Genomic DNA, 12,106 nt, shown 5'->3' with positions numbered 1-12,106 from the left:
CTACCCTAAAGACTGGGAAAATGTGGGTGACTTTGGTACACAGGTGAGGTGTACACAGTTTATCAGTAAGTATGCTTTACATGGCAACAGGCAGAAAACAATGCACAAAGGCAACCACTTCTCTGATATTTATCACCAAAGATTAATTTTGCCTGTTCTTTCCTCTTCAGTGTAGTGGTGAGTATAGTAATAATAATAATTTTGCCTGTTCTTAAACACTATGTAAATGGCCTTATGCAGCCTGTATTCTTCTATGTTGGACTTCTTTTGTTCAACATTATGCCTATGATATTCACCTATGTTGTTGAGTATAGCTATAGTTTATTTTTTGTTGTTGTTGTTGTTGTTGTTGTTGTAGTATAGCATTCCATTCTGTGAATATACGATTTATTTATCTGTTCTAAAGCTGATGACATTTGGGCTATTTTCTGCTTGGGGCTCTTGTGAATAAAGCTGTAATAAATATTCCTGCATGTGTCTGTTGGTAGAAATAAACATTCATTTCTATTATGTGTACCCAGGAGTAGAATTGCTGGGTCATTAGCTAATGAATTGAATGAAGCCAGTACTCCTTCCCCAGTATTCCCACAGGGAATTTGTATTGATTTATGCCAGGCCCAAGTCACCCCTGTACCAGAGGCCTGCATTGCCACCTCACAATTGTGCACCATCCCTCCACTTAGCAATCATGTTTGCCACAGCTCCAGTAGCTGCTGCAGTATCCTTTATCCACCACCAAAGTCCTGCACATAGGGCTCATGAGGGCAGTTTCCCATGAGAGAGAACATAGCTGGCAGCAGAGTACTAGACAGAATGCCTGGAGATATGGACTCTTGCCAGGCCCTGATGTAACCAGGCTGTGTGGCCTTGGGCAACTCACTCAGCCTCTCTGAGTCTTGGTTCTTTCATGTGTGACATAAAGAGGAAGGTTAGATGGTTGTTAAGGTTGCTTCCACTTGAAAGTCCTATGAGTTTTTGTTTTTGAGACAGGATCTCACCATGTTGCCCAGGCTGGAGTGCAGTGGTGCTCACTGCAGCCTCGACCTCCCAGGCTTAAGAGAGTATCCTGCCTCAACCTCCCAAGGCTGCACCACCACGCCCCTCCCAATTTTTTTTTTGTAGAAGCGGGGCTCGTTTTGTTACTCAGGCTGGTCTCAAACTCCTGGGCTCCAGCAGTCCTCCTGCTTCAGCCTTTCAAAGTGCTGGAATTACAGGCATGAGCCACTGTGCCCGGCTCCATTAGTTTTTTTTTTTTTTCCTGAGATGACAGAGTCTGGCTGTTGCCCAGGCTGGAGTGCAGTGGCACAATCTTGGCTCACTACCACCTCTACCTCCCAGATTCAAGCAATTCTCCTGCCTCAGCCTCCTGAGTAGCTGGGATTACAGGTGCGTGCCACCACACCTGGCTTTTTTTTTTTTTTTTTTTGAGGCGGAGTCTTACTCTGTCGCCCAGGCTGGAGTGCAGTGGTGCAATCTCAGTGCAAGCTCAGTGCAAGCTCAGTGCAAGCTCTGCCTCCCCGGTTCATGCCATTCTCCTGCCTCGGCCTCCCAAGTAGCTGAGACTACAGGCACCTGCCAACACACCCAGCTAATTTTTTTGTATTTTTAGTAGAGATGGGTTTTCACCATGTTAGCCAGGATTGTCTCGATCTCCTGACCTCGTGATCCACCCATCTTGGCCTCCCAAAGTGCTGGGATTACAGGCATGAGCCACCGTGCCCAGCTCACGCCTGGCTAATTTTTGTATTTTCAATAGAGACGGAGTCTCACCATGTTGGCCAGGCTGTCTCAAACTCCCGACCTCAATTGATCTGCCTGCTTTGGCCTCCCAAAGTGCTGGGATTACAGGTGTGAGCCACCGAGCCCAGGCCCAGCTCCTTGAGTTCTAATAAAAGAATTGCATTGCACCAACTCTTGTTCCAGGCCGAAAGTTGGAATCCACTATGCTTTGGAACATGTGAGTAAACCAGAGTTTCACTGGAGTTGAGAGGCTCAGGGTGTGCCCATCTTGGGTGCCTCGCTGAGCTGCTGCAAAAGTGGAACCAAACAAGGCAGCACACTTGGGTGAGGACCAGCTGTGTAGAATGTGTACTTAGGGACATTTCTACACTATTACCATCAATAAACAGGCATTTCTCTGCCTGTCCAACATCGCAGCAGAAGTGCCCATATAACCTTGATGCATTTCAAGCATTTGTTATTTGGAAGTAAAGAGGCTAACAGCCTGCATTTCAGAAATCTCTGAAGCTCCATGACAGGTAGACATTGTTAAAAGGTTAGGAGAATGTCCCTGTGCTCTCAAATAAAAATGGCTTGAAAATTCATCAAGGCCAGAGGAGCCATCAGGAGAGATGACAGATGGAATGTTTGTGCTTGTTTAAGGCATGGAGATGAGAAATGAGTCTCTTCTGACTCGGTCTCTGTTTTTCAGAGATGATCACTCTAAATCCAACACAAAGGAAATCAAAAGACCTTGGAACTCTGGCAGGGCTTGAGTTTAGAAGATGCAGGAGCTGGGCTGAGTTTTCTTCTTACTCCGTGCACACTTGTCCCCACTCACTGCCACCCCTCCTTCTATGCCCTTAGACTCAGTATTTCAGCCACTGTATGTTGATGAATGTAAGATGAGGAGAAAAGAAATAAGGTGTCAGAGAGAAAAAAAAGTAAAAATGAGAAAAGCAAAGCAGAAGAATGTCCAGGAAAGGACAGAGAGTGGCCTTTTAGAAACTTGCTGTTAATTTGGTGAGGCTTTACTCTAGAATAAACTTTATGCCAGAGGTAACAAAAAAAATCTTCCTGGGGAACTGCCAAGTTATGACCTGTGTGTAAGATTTACTTTAGCTATCGAGCATTAAGTGATGTCTGTTAAACTGAACGGTCACCAGAGCCCATCCTAAGACACGGCATGGCATAGCATATACAATTTACCATGAACAAGGACTTAGTAGCAAAGTGTATTCATCCTTTCTTACACTGTTAATAAAGATATACCCAAGAGTGGGTAATTTATAAAGGAAAGAAGTTTAATTGACTCACAGTTCAGCATGGCTGGGGAGGCCTCAGGAAACTTACAATCATGGTGGAAGGGGAAGTAAACACATCCTTCTTGGATGGCAGCAGCAAGAATTGCTGAGCTAAAGGGGAAAAAGCACCTTATAAGACCATCAGACCTCCTGAGAACTCACTCACTATCATGAGAATAGTATGGGGGAAACTGACCCCATGATTCAATTATCTCCACCTGGTCCCACCCTTGACACGTGGGGATTATTACAATTCAAGATGAGATTTGGATGGGGACACAGCCAAACCTTATCACAAAGGTACTATTAGTTGAAAGCCAAAGATAGATGGAGTGGTTTCTGAAACATGGGGGGATCTCTGCCTTATGATTTCACTAGACACACGGGCAGTACAGTGAATCAGTCCTACCTGATCAATGCACTAAATCACTTGATCATTATGGCTACTAAAGGGAGACTATATGATTCATGCCATAGCTGTGGGTATTTTCAAAGTCGCATAGTTATACTGTACTTGTAAATGCCTTCTAATTATTGATGACTTGTTTTATGCCACTTTGAGTTTTTAATCTTTTCAAGTGTGCTGCTCAAAATTCTTGTTTCAAAACATGTCACATAAGCACATGTGCATGCATCCGCATGCATGCTCACACACACACACACACACAATACTGTTTTAGGACTTCATTTTTTTAATATGATTCTACAAACAATAATTGGTGGAAAAAGTTTTAAAGCTGATGCGCTATTATGGCTTGTCAAATATGTCTTAGTCCAAATTTTCAGATTGTCTCTGTATTGATTGCACTACACACGAGGCACTTTTCAGTGATTTTAATTGGTTTGCTATAACTATGGCAACTATATGTCCTAGATTTTGCAGGATAATCCTGATTTCAAGGACTGATTTCATTGTCTCTTTAAGTTCACAAATAATAGAGCAATTGCTTCAATTTTTAGCTCAGAAAACACCATCATTAGATCTATATTCTATTTCAGCACAGGTCATAGAATCCAAGTGCTCTACTGTGCAGCTAGCACGCTACTCAGAATTGCTGGGGAGGGAGGGGGCTGTGATGAACAGCACAACGATTAGCTTTTCTAGCTGGGGACCAAGAACGGGTCTCTCTCCTCCCTCTCCCTCATTATCCCATGTCACGTTCTTTCTATTTTCACCTTTGCTTCTCATCCATATCTTTCTACATTCCCACCAAGTAGAGCAGGGACAGTCAAGTGGTGTGTGAAGGAGTAGCAGAAGTGAGGTCGCCAGGATTAGGCCTTTTCCTACTTTTTGTTTAAAGGTGGGATTGAAAAATTGGCGTACATAGAGCAAACCTTCTGTAATTTTGTCTGTTTGAGTCATTTGAAAGTTTATTTCTATTCATTTATTTATTCTGAGACAGGGTCTCACTCTGTCACCCAGGCTGGAGTGCAGTGGGACGATCATGGCTCACTGCAGCCTAGACCTCACTGCAGCTCAAGTGATCCTTGGACTTCAGCTTGCTCAGTAGGTGAGATGACAGGTGCACATCACCACTGAGTAAATTTTGTATTTTTTGTAGAGATGGGGTCTTGCCAGGTTGCCCAGGCTGGTCTGGAAGTTGCCCAGGCTGGTCGTGAACTCCTGGGCTCAAGTGATCCTCCCATTTCAGCCTCCCAAAGTGTTGGGATTACAGGTGTGAGCAGCTGCACCTGGCTGATTTGGAAGTTTAGGTATATATATATTTTTGTTTTTAGGGGAAGGAGATCATTAGGGATGACTGAATTTTTACTTTCTCCCTCCCTCCCTCTTTTCCTTCTTTCTCTTTTTTCCAGCATTCATTGCAAAGATTTGACGTGGTGGAAAAGGGAAAAAGAACAAAGGAGTTGGAAGGTAATATTGCTTAGTGGTCAAGCTAAGATTTGTGAAAAACCAAATTACTGCTCAGTTCTCAGCTCTGTATCAAAGTAAACTGCTGACATTCAATACCTAGAGTGCTTGTTTCCTGGGTGGAGACTGAAGAAAATATGTTGCATTATTGTTATTGATATTTGGGAAGGCTCATATAATGAGGAAGATCCTCTGGTAACGCTGTATGTGCCCCAGAACCTAGGAAGCATTGCACGACTGGGCCTCCAGAAGCCCAGCAGCCTGGGCAGAGCCGGCCATTATAAAGACTTCAGTTGGAAGGCCTTTCTGAATCCTAGGCATCCCTAGAAGCTTCTGGAGTCCTGGGTCTTCACATCAGTGCTCTGTATTTGTGAGACTAAACTATTTTTTTTTTTTTTGAGACAGAGTCTAACTCTGTTGCCCAGGCTGGAGTGCAGTGGTGCAATTTCAGCTCACTGCAATCTCTGCCTCCCAGGTTCAAGCGATTCTCATGCCTCAGCCTCCCGAGTAGCTGCGATTACAGGTGCCTGCCACCAGGCCTGGCTAATTTTTGTATTTTTAGTAGAGACAGCGTTTTACCATATTTGCCAGGCTGGTCTCGAACTCCTGATCTCAGGTTATCTGTCCACCTCAGCCTCCCAAAGTGCTGGGATTACATGCGTGAGCCACCGTGCCTGGCCAAGACTAAACTAATTTTTAAGGGCTTGCTTTATGCTAGTCTCCCTTTTAACTGGCTTGTATTTCACTATTACAAAGCTGCTCACAGTTTTTTTTTCTTCTTTTTTTTTTTCCTTTTTTTTCAAAAAAAAATATTTGGACTTTAAAAAATGATAATTTCTATCATGTTTAACTAACTATACATTCTTTTTTAAAAAATCTTTCTCAAGCTATCTTAATAACTATACATTCTTTAACAGCTTTACTTATTTATTTAGAGACAGGGTCTTGCTCTGTTGCCCAGGCTGGAGAGCAGGGGCGCATTTATAGCTCACGGTGGCCTCCAAGTCCTGGGTTCAAGTGATCTTCCCACGTCAGCTTCCAGAATAAATAGGACTATATGTGCATACCACTATGCCTAGCTAATACTTTTAACGGTGTTATTAATATGTAATTTACATGTCATAAAGTTCATCCATTTGAAGTGTACATTTCAATAAATTTCAGCATACTTATAGCATTGTGCAACCATCACAATCTAATTTTAGGCATTTTTATCACTCCTCCAAAAGAAACTATGTACCAATTAGAAGTTAAGAAACTATGTAACAATTAGAAGTTACTCTACATCTCACCTTCTCCTACCCTCTCCAAGCCTAATCTTCTTTTGTTTTCCATGGACTTGCCTATTCTGTACATTTCAACCGCCTTTTGTGTCTGTCTTCTTTCACTTGGCATAATGTCTTTGAGGTTCATCCATATTGTAGTATATATCAGTACTTTCTTCCTTTTTATTCCCCATTAATATTCCATTTTCTGGATATATTACATTTTGTTTTTCCATTCATCAATTAATGAACATTTGAATTGTTTTTCATACTATTATAAGTGGAATTGCTCTCCTCATTTCATTTTTGTCTTGTTAATTGCCAGTGTATAGAAATACAGTTTTTGTGTGTTTGTGTGTGATGGAGTCTCACTCTCTCTCCGCGGCTGGAGTGCAGTGATGTGATCTCCGCTCACTGCAACCTCCGCCCGCCACGTTCAAGCAATTTTCCTGCCTCAGCCTTCTGAGTAGCTGGGATTACAGGTGCCCACCACCACGCCTGGCTAATTCTTGTATTTTTAGTAGAGGCGGGGTTTCACTATGTTGGCCAGGCTGGTCTCAAACTCCTGACCTCAGGTGATCTGCCCGACTTGGCCTCCCAAAGTGCTGAGATTACAGGTGTGAGCCACAGCGCCCGGCTACAATTGATTTTTATATGTTGATCTTGTATCCTGCAAACTTGCTGAGTTTTTTTATTAGTTCTAATTAGTTTTGCAGTGGATTCTGTAAGATTTTTCTATTTGTAAGATCATGTTATCTTCGAATAGAGGTAGTTTTACTTCTTCCTTTCCAGTCTGGATGCCTTTTATTTTTCTTGCAGTTTCTTATTCCACCTATCTTTAGTTTGCCATGATTCTTCATGGTACAGACTCAGTGTTATAACTTCTCTTCTTGCTATCTTTTTGTATGCTCTGAATTTTCAAGTTTAAATTTGAGAAAGTGAATACAGAGATAGAGAAAACGGAGAAAAACATGGAGAATCTGAGTAGCTGAAGTATTAGCTATTATTTTTCTTAGGGCAAAGCTTTGCATTCTAGCTCATAGGTGTCTGGCTAGTAAATGCTGCCTTTGGATTAGATGACTATTAATAAGCTGTAGCCAGAAAGAAAGGGAGGCCACAAGTTCTGGGTAGCTCAAGAAGGGATTGTATAGGCATGACTGGCCTGGAAATTGACATGGATAGAACAATATTGTTAGAGAAGGCATTTTGTTTTAAAGAATACATTGAATTTTTTTTAAACTCAGAAGGCATCTTTGTAATGTTGGTTAAAACGCATTAGGATGTCTAAAACATTTTTGGATTGTCTGTTTGATAAGACCACTTATATGTGTTTGAATCATAAAACATGAAGGCACTCCACTACCTTCTCATGCTTGGCATTCATCATCTTTAATATATTCGGTTGAAAGAACTCTACTTAATATTCTAACTGGAGATATATATATATATATTTAAGACAACTAGTGGTTTCTTCATCTCTCTATTCTCTCCAAGGAACGCTTTCTTTGTACTTGGTTATTTTTGTAAGTGCTTGTTCAGCATGTGTGTTATATAGAACCTCCGATATGCCCTATATATTGGGGTAATAAGTGAGAGTGTGTTTGTGGAGGGGAGGGTCCCCAAAAAATGAAAGTCATAATTCCTTGGAGCTTTAGTTCCCAGTAGAAGAAAGAGTTAGGCTGGGCATGGTGGCTCATGCCTGTAATCCCAGCACTTTGGGAGGCTAAGGCAGAAAGGTTGCTTGAGCTCAGGAGTTTGAGACCAGCCTGGGCAGCATAGTGAGACCACAGCTAGGTGTGGTGGCACACACCTGTAGTCACAGCTACTGGGGAGGCTGAACTGGGAGGGATTGCTTGAACCTGGGAAGTTGGGGCTGCAGTGAGTCGTGATTGGGCCACTGCATTCTAGCCTAGGCAACAAAGCAAGACCCTCTCTCTCTCAAAAAAAAAAAAAAAAAAGAAGGAAACTTGAGAACAAGTACAAAGTAGCACGTAGTCTCATAACTGCAAAGTAACATAGTACAATTTTAAAAGATATAATGATGAGATGTAATCAACACTCTGCTACTGACCAGGGACATAGAGATTAAAAAGACATAGTTTCTGCTCTAAAGATTCATACAGTAAGGTTGGGAGCGGTGGCTCACGCCTATAATCCCAGCACTTTGGGAGGCTGAGGTGGGAGGATCATGAGGTCAGGAGATGGAGACCATCCTGGCCAACATGGTGAAACCCCATCTCTACTAAAAATACAAAAAAATTAGCTGGGTGTGGTGACACGCACCTGTAGTCCCAGCTACTCCGGAGGCTGAGGCAGGAGAATTGCTTGAACCTGGGAGGCGGAGGTTGCAGTGAGCCAAGATTGCGCCACTGAACTCCAGCCTGGCGACAGAGCGAGACTCTGTCTCAGAAAAATAAAAGATACATACAGTAATAGATCAGCACATAATTGGATTCATACAGTAATAGATCAGCACATAATTGAAGCTCAAAAATGCGACTGCATTGTAGATGCCTTTGGCATAAGAGAATGCCATGGTGTGTTGTGGCCTGCTGCTTTTAATGTTGAGAGGGATTAATTGAAGAATAGTACCATCATTAACCTAATTTCTATTGAGAATCATCTGCCTCTGTAAAACTAAGGTCATATGGCTAAACTTACGTGTAACAGTGTGTTTAGCAAAAAAGAAATATGTAGATGAATAACTTAATAACTATGTACTGGTCTCGTAGAGGTGAAATATTGAACTATTAATAGGAACTTTCCACAATAGATCATCTCAACTTTTCTGATGTAGGTTTAATTCCTCCACTAATTTATGCCATCTTTGGCAATCACTTAACTTTTCTCTGCCTAACCCTATTATGGCCTAACTTATGTAACTGGACTAGTAGTAGAAGGAGACACAAAAGTGGAAAGTAAATTCTCTACATACTTGGTGCAAATAATTTATTCTATGAAGAAATGTATTTTCTCATAGACAGGTTTGAAAATCATAGTACTTAAAATTTTACTTTACAAAAAGAAAAAAATACAGATACATAGTTCATGAGACAAGAGACATGGACCAAACACATGTTTAGGTTTTTTATTTTTTTATTTTATGGCTACGACTAAAATGCTACCATTCATGTACTGCATAACAGTGTTTCAGTCAAAGAAGAACCTCATTTCTGGCAGTGGAATCATAAGATTATAATGGAGCTGGAAAATTCCTGTCTCCTAGTATTTACTATACTATGCTTTTTATCTTTAGGTTAAAGTGCATTCTTTCTACTTATATAAAAAAGTTAACTGTAAAAAAGCCTCAGGCAGGTCCTTCAGGAGGTGTTACAGAAGGTGCTGTTATCATAGGAGATAGCTCCATACGTGTTATGGCCTCTGAAGACCTTTCAGTGGGACAAGATGTGAAGGTGGATGACAGTGATATTGATGATCCTGACCCTGTGTAGGTCTAGGCTAATGCGTGTGTGTTTGTCTTAATTTTTAACAAAAATGTTTAAAAAGTAAAAAGTAAATAATTTCAAAAATAGAAAAAGTTTATAGACTAAGTATATAAAGAAAGCAATATTTTTGTACAGCTATATAGTGTGTTTGTGTTTTAAGCTAAGTGTTATTAAAGAGTCAAAAAGTCACAAAAAAAGAAGTTTATAAATTTAAAAAGTTACAGTAAGCTAAGGTCAATTTATTCTTGAAGAATGAAAATATTTGAAAATAAATTTAGTGTTGCCTAAGTGTACAGTGTTGATAAAAGGTACAGTACTGCATAGTTGCGTCCCAGGCCTTCACATTCAACTCCCCACTCACTCACTGACTCACTCAGGGCACCTTCCAGTCCTGTAAGCTCCATTCATGGTAAATGCCCTATAGAAGCATACCATTTTTTATCTTTGATTTTTTTTTTTTTTAATGGAATGCTTCAGAAATTCATGTGTCAACCTTGCTCAGGGGCCGTGCTAATCTCTGTATTGTTCAAATTGTCCTAGATGTGTTGCCAAAGCAATCACTTTTACACTGTTTTTGCTGTACCTTTTCTATGTTTACATATATTTGTACACACAAATACCACTGTGTTACAGTTGCCTACAGTATTTAGTACAGTAACATCTTTGCAGCCTAGGAGCAATAGGTTACACCAAGTAGCCCAGATGTGTAGTAGGCTACACCATCTGGGTTTGTGTAAGTACACTCTATGATGTTTGCACAACCACAGACATCACAGGGTCACCTAACGAGGCATTTCTCAGAAGTAGTCTTCATTAAGCTACCCCACGACTGTAATGAAACGCTAAGTTTTGAGCCAGGAATTTGTGTATAGAACACTAGGAATGGCTTCATTAGGATCATGCATCTTTTTCATTAAACTGTGAGTCCCTTTGAGAGAAAGATTGTGTCTCTGAACTCAGTGGCCTAAATTTCTAGAATTATGTCTTCAAAAAGTTGCCGAGTTAGGCGTCTCTGGGGAGTCAAAACCACAACTCCCAGAATGCCGTGCTCCCTTAGCGCGCTCAAGCGCGGGGAGAGAATGTCCCAGCACCCACCGCGCCAGATCGAGACCACAGTTCCCACTACACCCAGGGACTCCGAGGAAAGCGTATCAAACACCACCTGTTGCCATAGCATCCGGGTCGGGTGAACCAATCCGGGCGCCCTCGCTGAACAGAGGCGGGCAGTTCGCATCTCCGACCAACCTGAGGCGTTTTTGTTGTGGCGCGTGACCGGAGGAGGCGGGAGCTCAGGACCGGCGCCTTCTCCTTGCTTCTGGGGGTCGTGGCCTTGCTCCCGCTGTGCGGGAAAAGAATCCAGGCCCTTCCACACGCGTGTGGGCGCGGGGGCCCCGAAGTGCTCGTGGTTCCCCGCTAGGTCTCCGCTGGGGCAGGAACCGGAATCATGGGTGGGACCACCAGCACCCGCCGGGTCACCTTCGAGGCGGACGAGAATGAGAACATCACCGTGGTGAAGGGCATCCGGGTGAGTGCCCGTGGACGGGCGGAGGGCCAGTGCTTGGACTCGGACCCCAAGGCCCCATCTTCTCCGGACCCGCTCAGCCTGGTTTCTCCCGTCCTGGACCCTAGCGTTGTAAGGCCAGAAGCCCTGGTGTCTGGGAAGAAGCCCAGAGTTTCAAGACGTGGGACATTCATTCAGAGATAGTTCCTGGTTGTGCCAAGTGCTAGGCACTGCTGGGGCGGGCGGGGAATGCCAGGTTGAATTATACCCTGCAAGGGCTCACAGTCTACTCGTAACTGTACTGCTCCCTTGTTGCAGGACCGTATTTGAAACCCATGCCTCGGTGTACCTGTCTGTGAAATGGTTTTCCTGGGTTCAGGACCCAAACCCTGCTTTTCCACTGTGCGCACCCTGTCTCCCAGGGTGAATTGGCATTTTAAGGATTGCCTTTGCTTTGTGTCATTTAGTGCTCTCCCTCTGATAACACCCCCTCCTCCCACCCACTCCCCACACCCTGTCATCCTCCCTCCCAGCCCCACAGTCTTTTCTGACCTGCCTGGGGCGGCTTCTGGCTTCTCCCTGCTTCACTTTCACTTGATATCTCCTCTTTCCCAGGCGCCTCCTCTGTGACCTGCTGCGCCGAAGTTTTGGATTAGGCCCAGTTGCTTCAGGACTAGTGTCTGCCAGTCTGATAGGGGCTGAGATGGGTTTGCAGTTTTTCATACCAGTAGAAGTAATGTAGTCATTTCTGACCAACGTTGTAGAGCACTTTTTTTTAATGCCCTTTGCATGCACCTGATACATAAACTGAAAACCTGGTTTTTCTCTAGGGTGTCAGTATACCAGCACTAACTTCATTAACACACTCTCCGCTGCGCCTGAATTTGGAGCCTCACATTTTTGGACGTATGATGCCTGAACCTAGTAAATAAAGCAATTTTGACTTCAGAAAGTTTTATAATAATTTATATATTTTTTTCTGTTATCAACCAGCGTAAATA

At 42.8% G+C, this 12,106-nt stretch overlaps 1 protein-coding gene and 1 non-coding gene across 3 annotated transcripts in view; one reads left to right on the top strand and one right to left on the bottom strand.

The window, feature by feature from the left end:
* Positions 1-10,061: 10,061 nt before the first annotated feature.
* LOC112440542 (U6 spliceosomal RNA) lies at positions 10,062-10,165 on the bottom strand. The gene has a single exon (XR_003028579.1). It is a non-coding gene; the product is annotated as a U6 spliceosomal RNA (small nuclear RNA).
* Positions 10,166-10,686: 521 nt separating this feature from the next.
* Positions 10,687-12,106, top strand: part of CHCHD3 (coiled-coil-helix-coiled-coil-helix domain containing 3) — a 298,477-nt gene continuing 297,057 nt past the window's right edge. The window contains exon 1 of one of the 2 annotated variants that reach the window (XM_003813458.6): positions 10,687-11,129. In XM_003813458.6, coding sequence (XP_003813506.1) covers positions 11,049-11,129 — 81 coding nt within the window. In that variant the 5' untranslated portion in view covers positions 10,687-11,048. The remainder of the gene's footprint in view (positions 11,130-12,106) is intronic. The other variant, XM_003813459.6, reaches the window with a different exon arrangement.

The sequence above is a fragment of the Pan paniscus genome, chromosome 6 (assembly GCF_029289425.2).
Source record: "Pan paniscus chromosome 6, NHGRI_mPanPan1-v2.0_pri, whole genome shotgun sequence".
Taxonomy (NCBI): domain Eukaryota; kingdom Metazoa; phylum Chordata; class Mammalia; order Primates; family Hominidae; genus Pan; species Pan paniscus.
The sequence above is the reverse complement of the archived record's forward strand: the minus strand, read 5'-3'. Positions and strand labels throughout refer to the sequence as shown.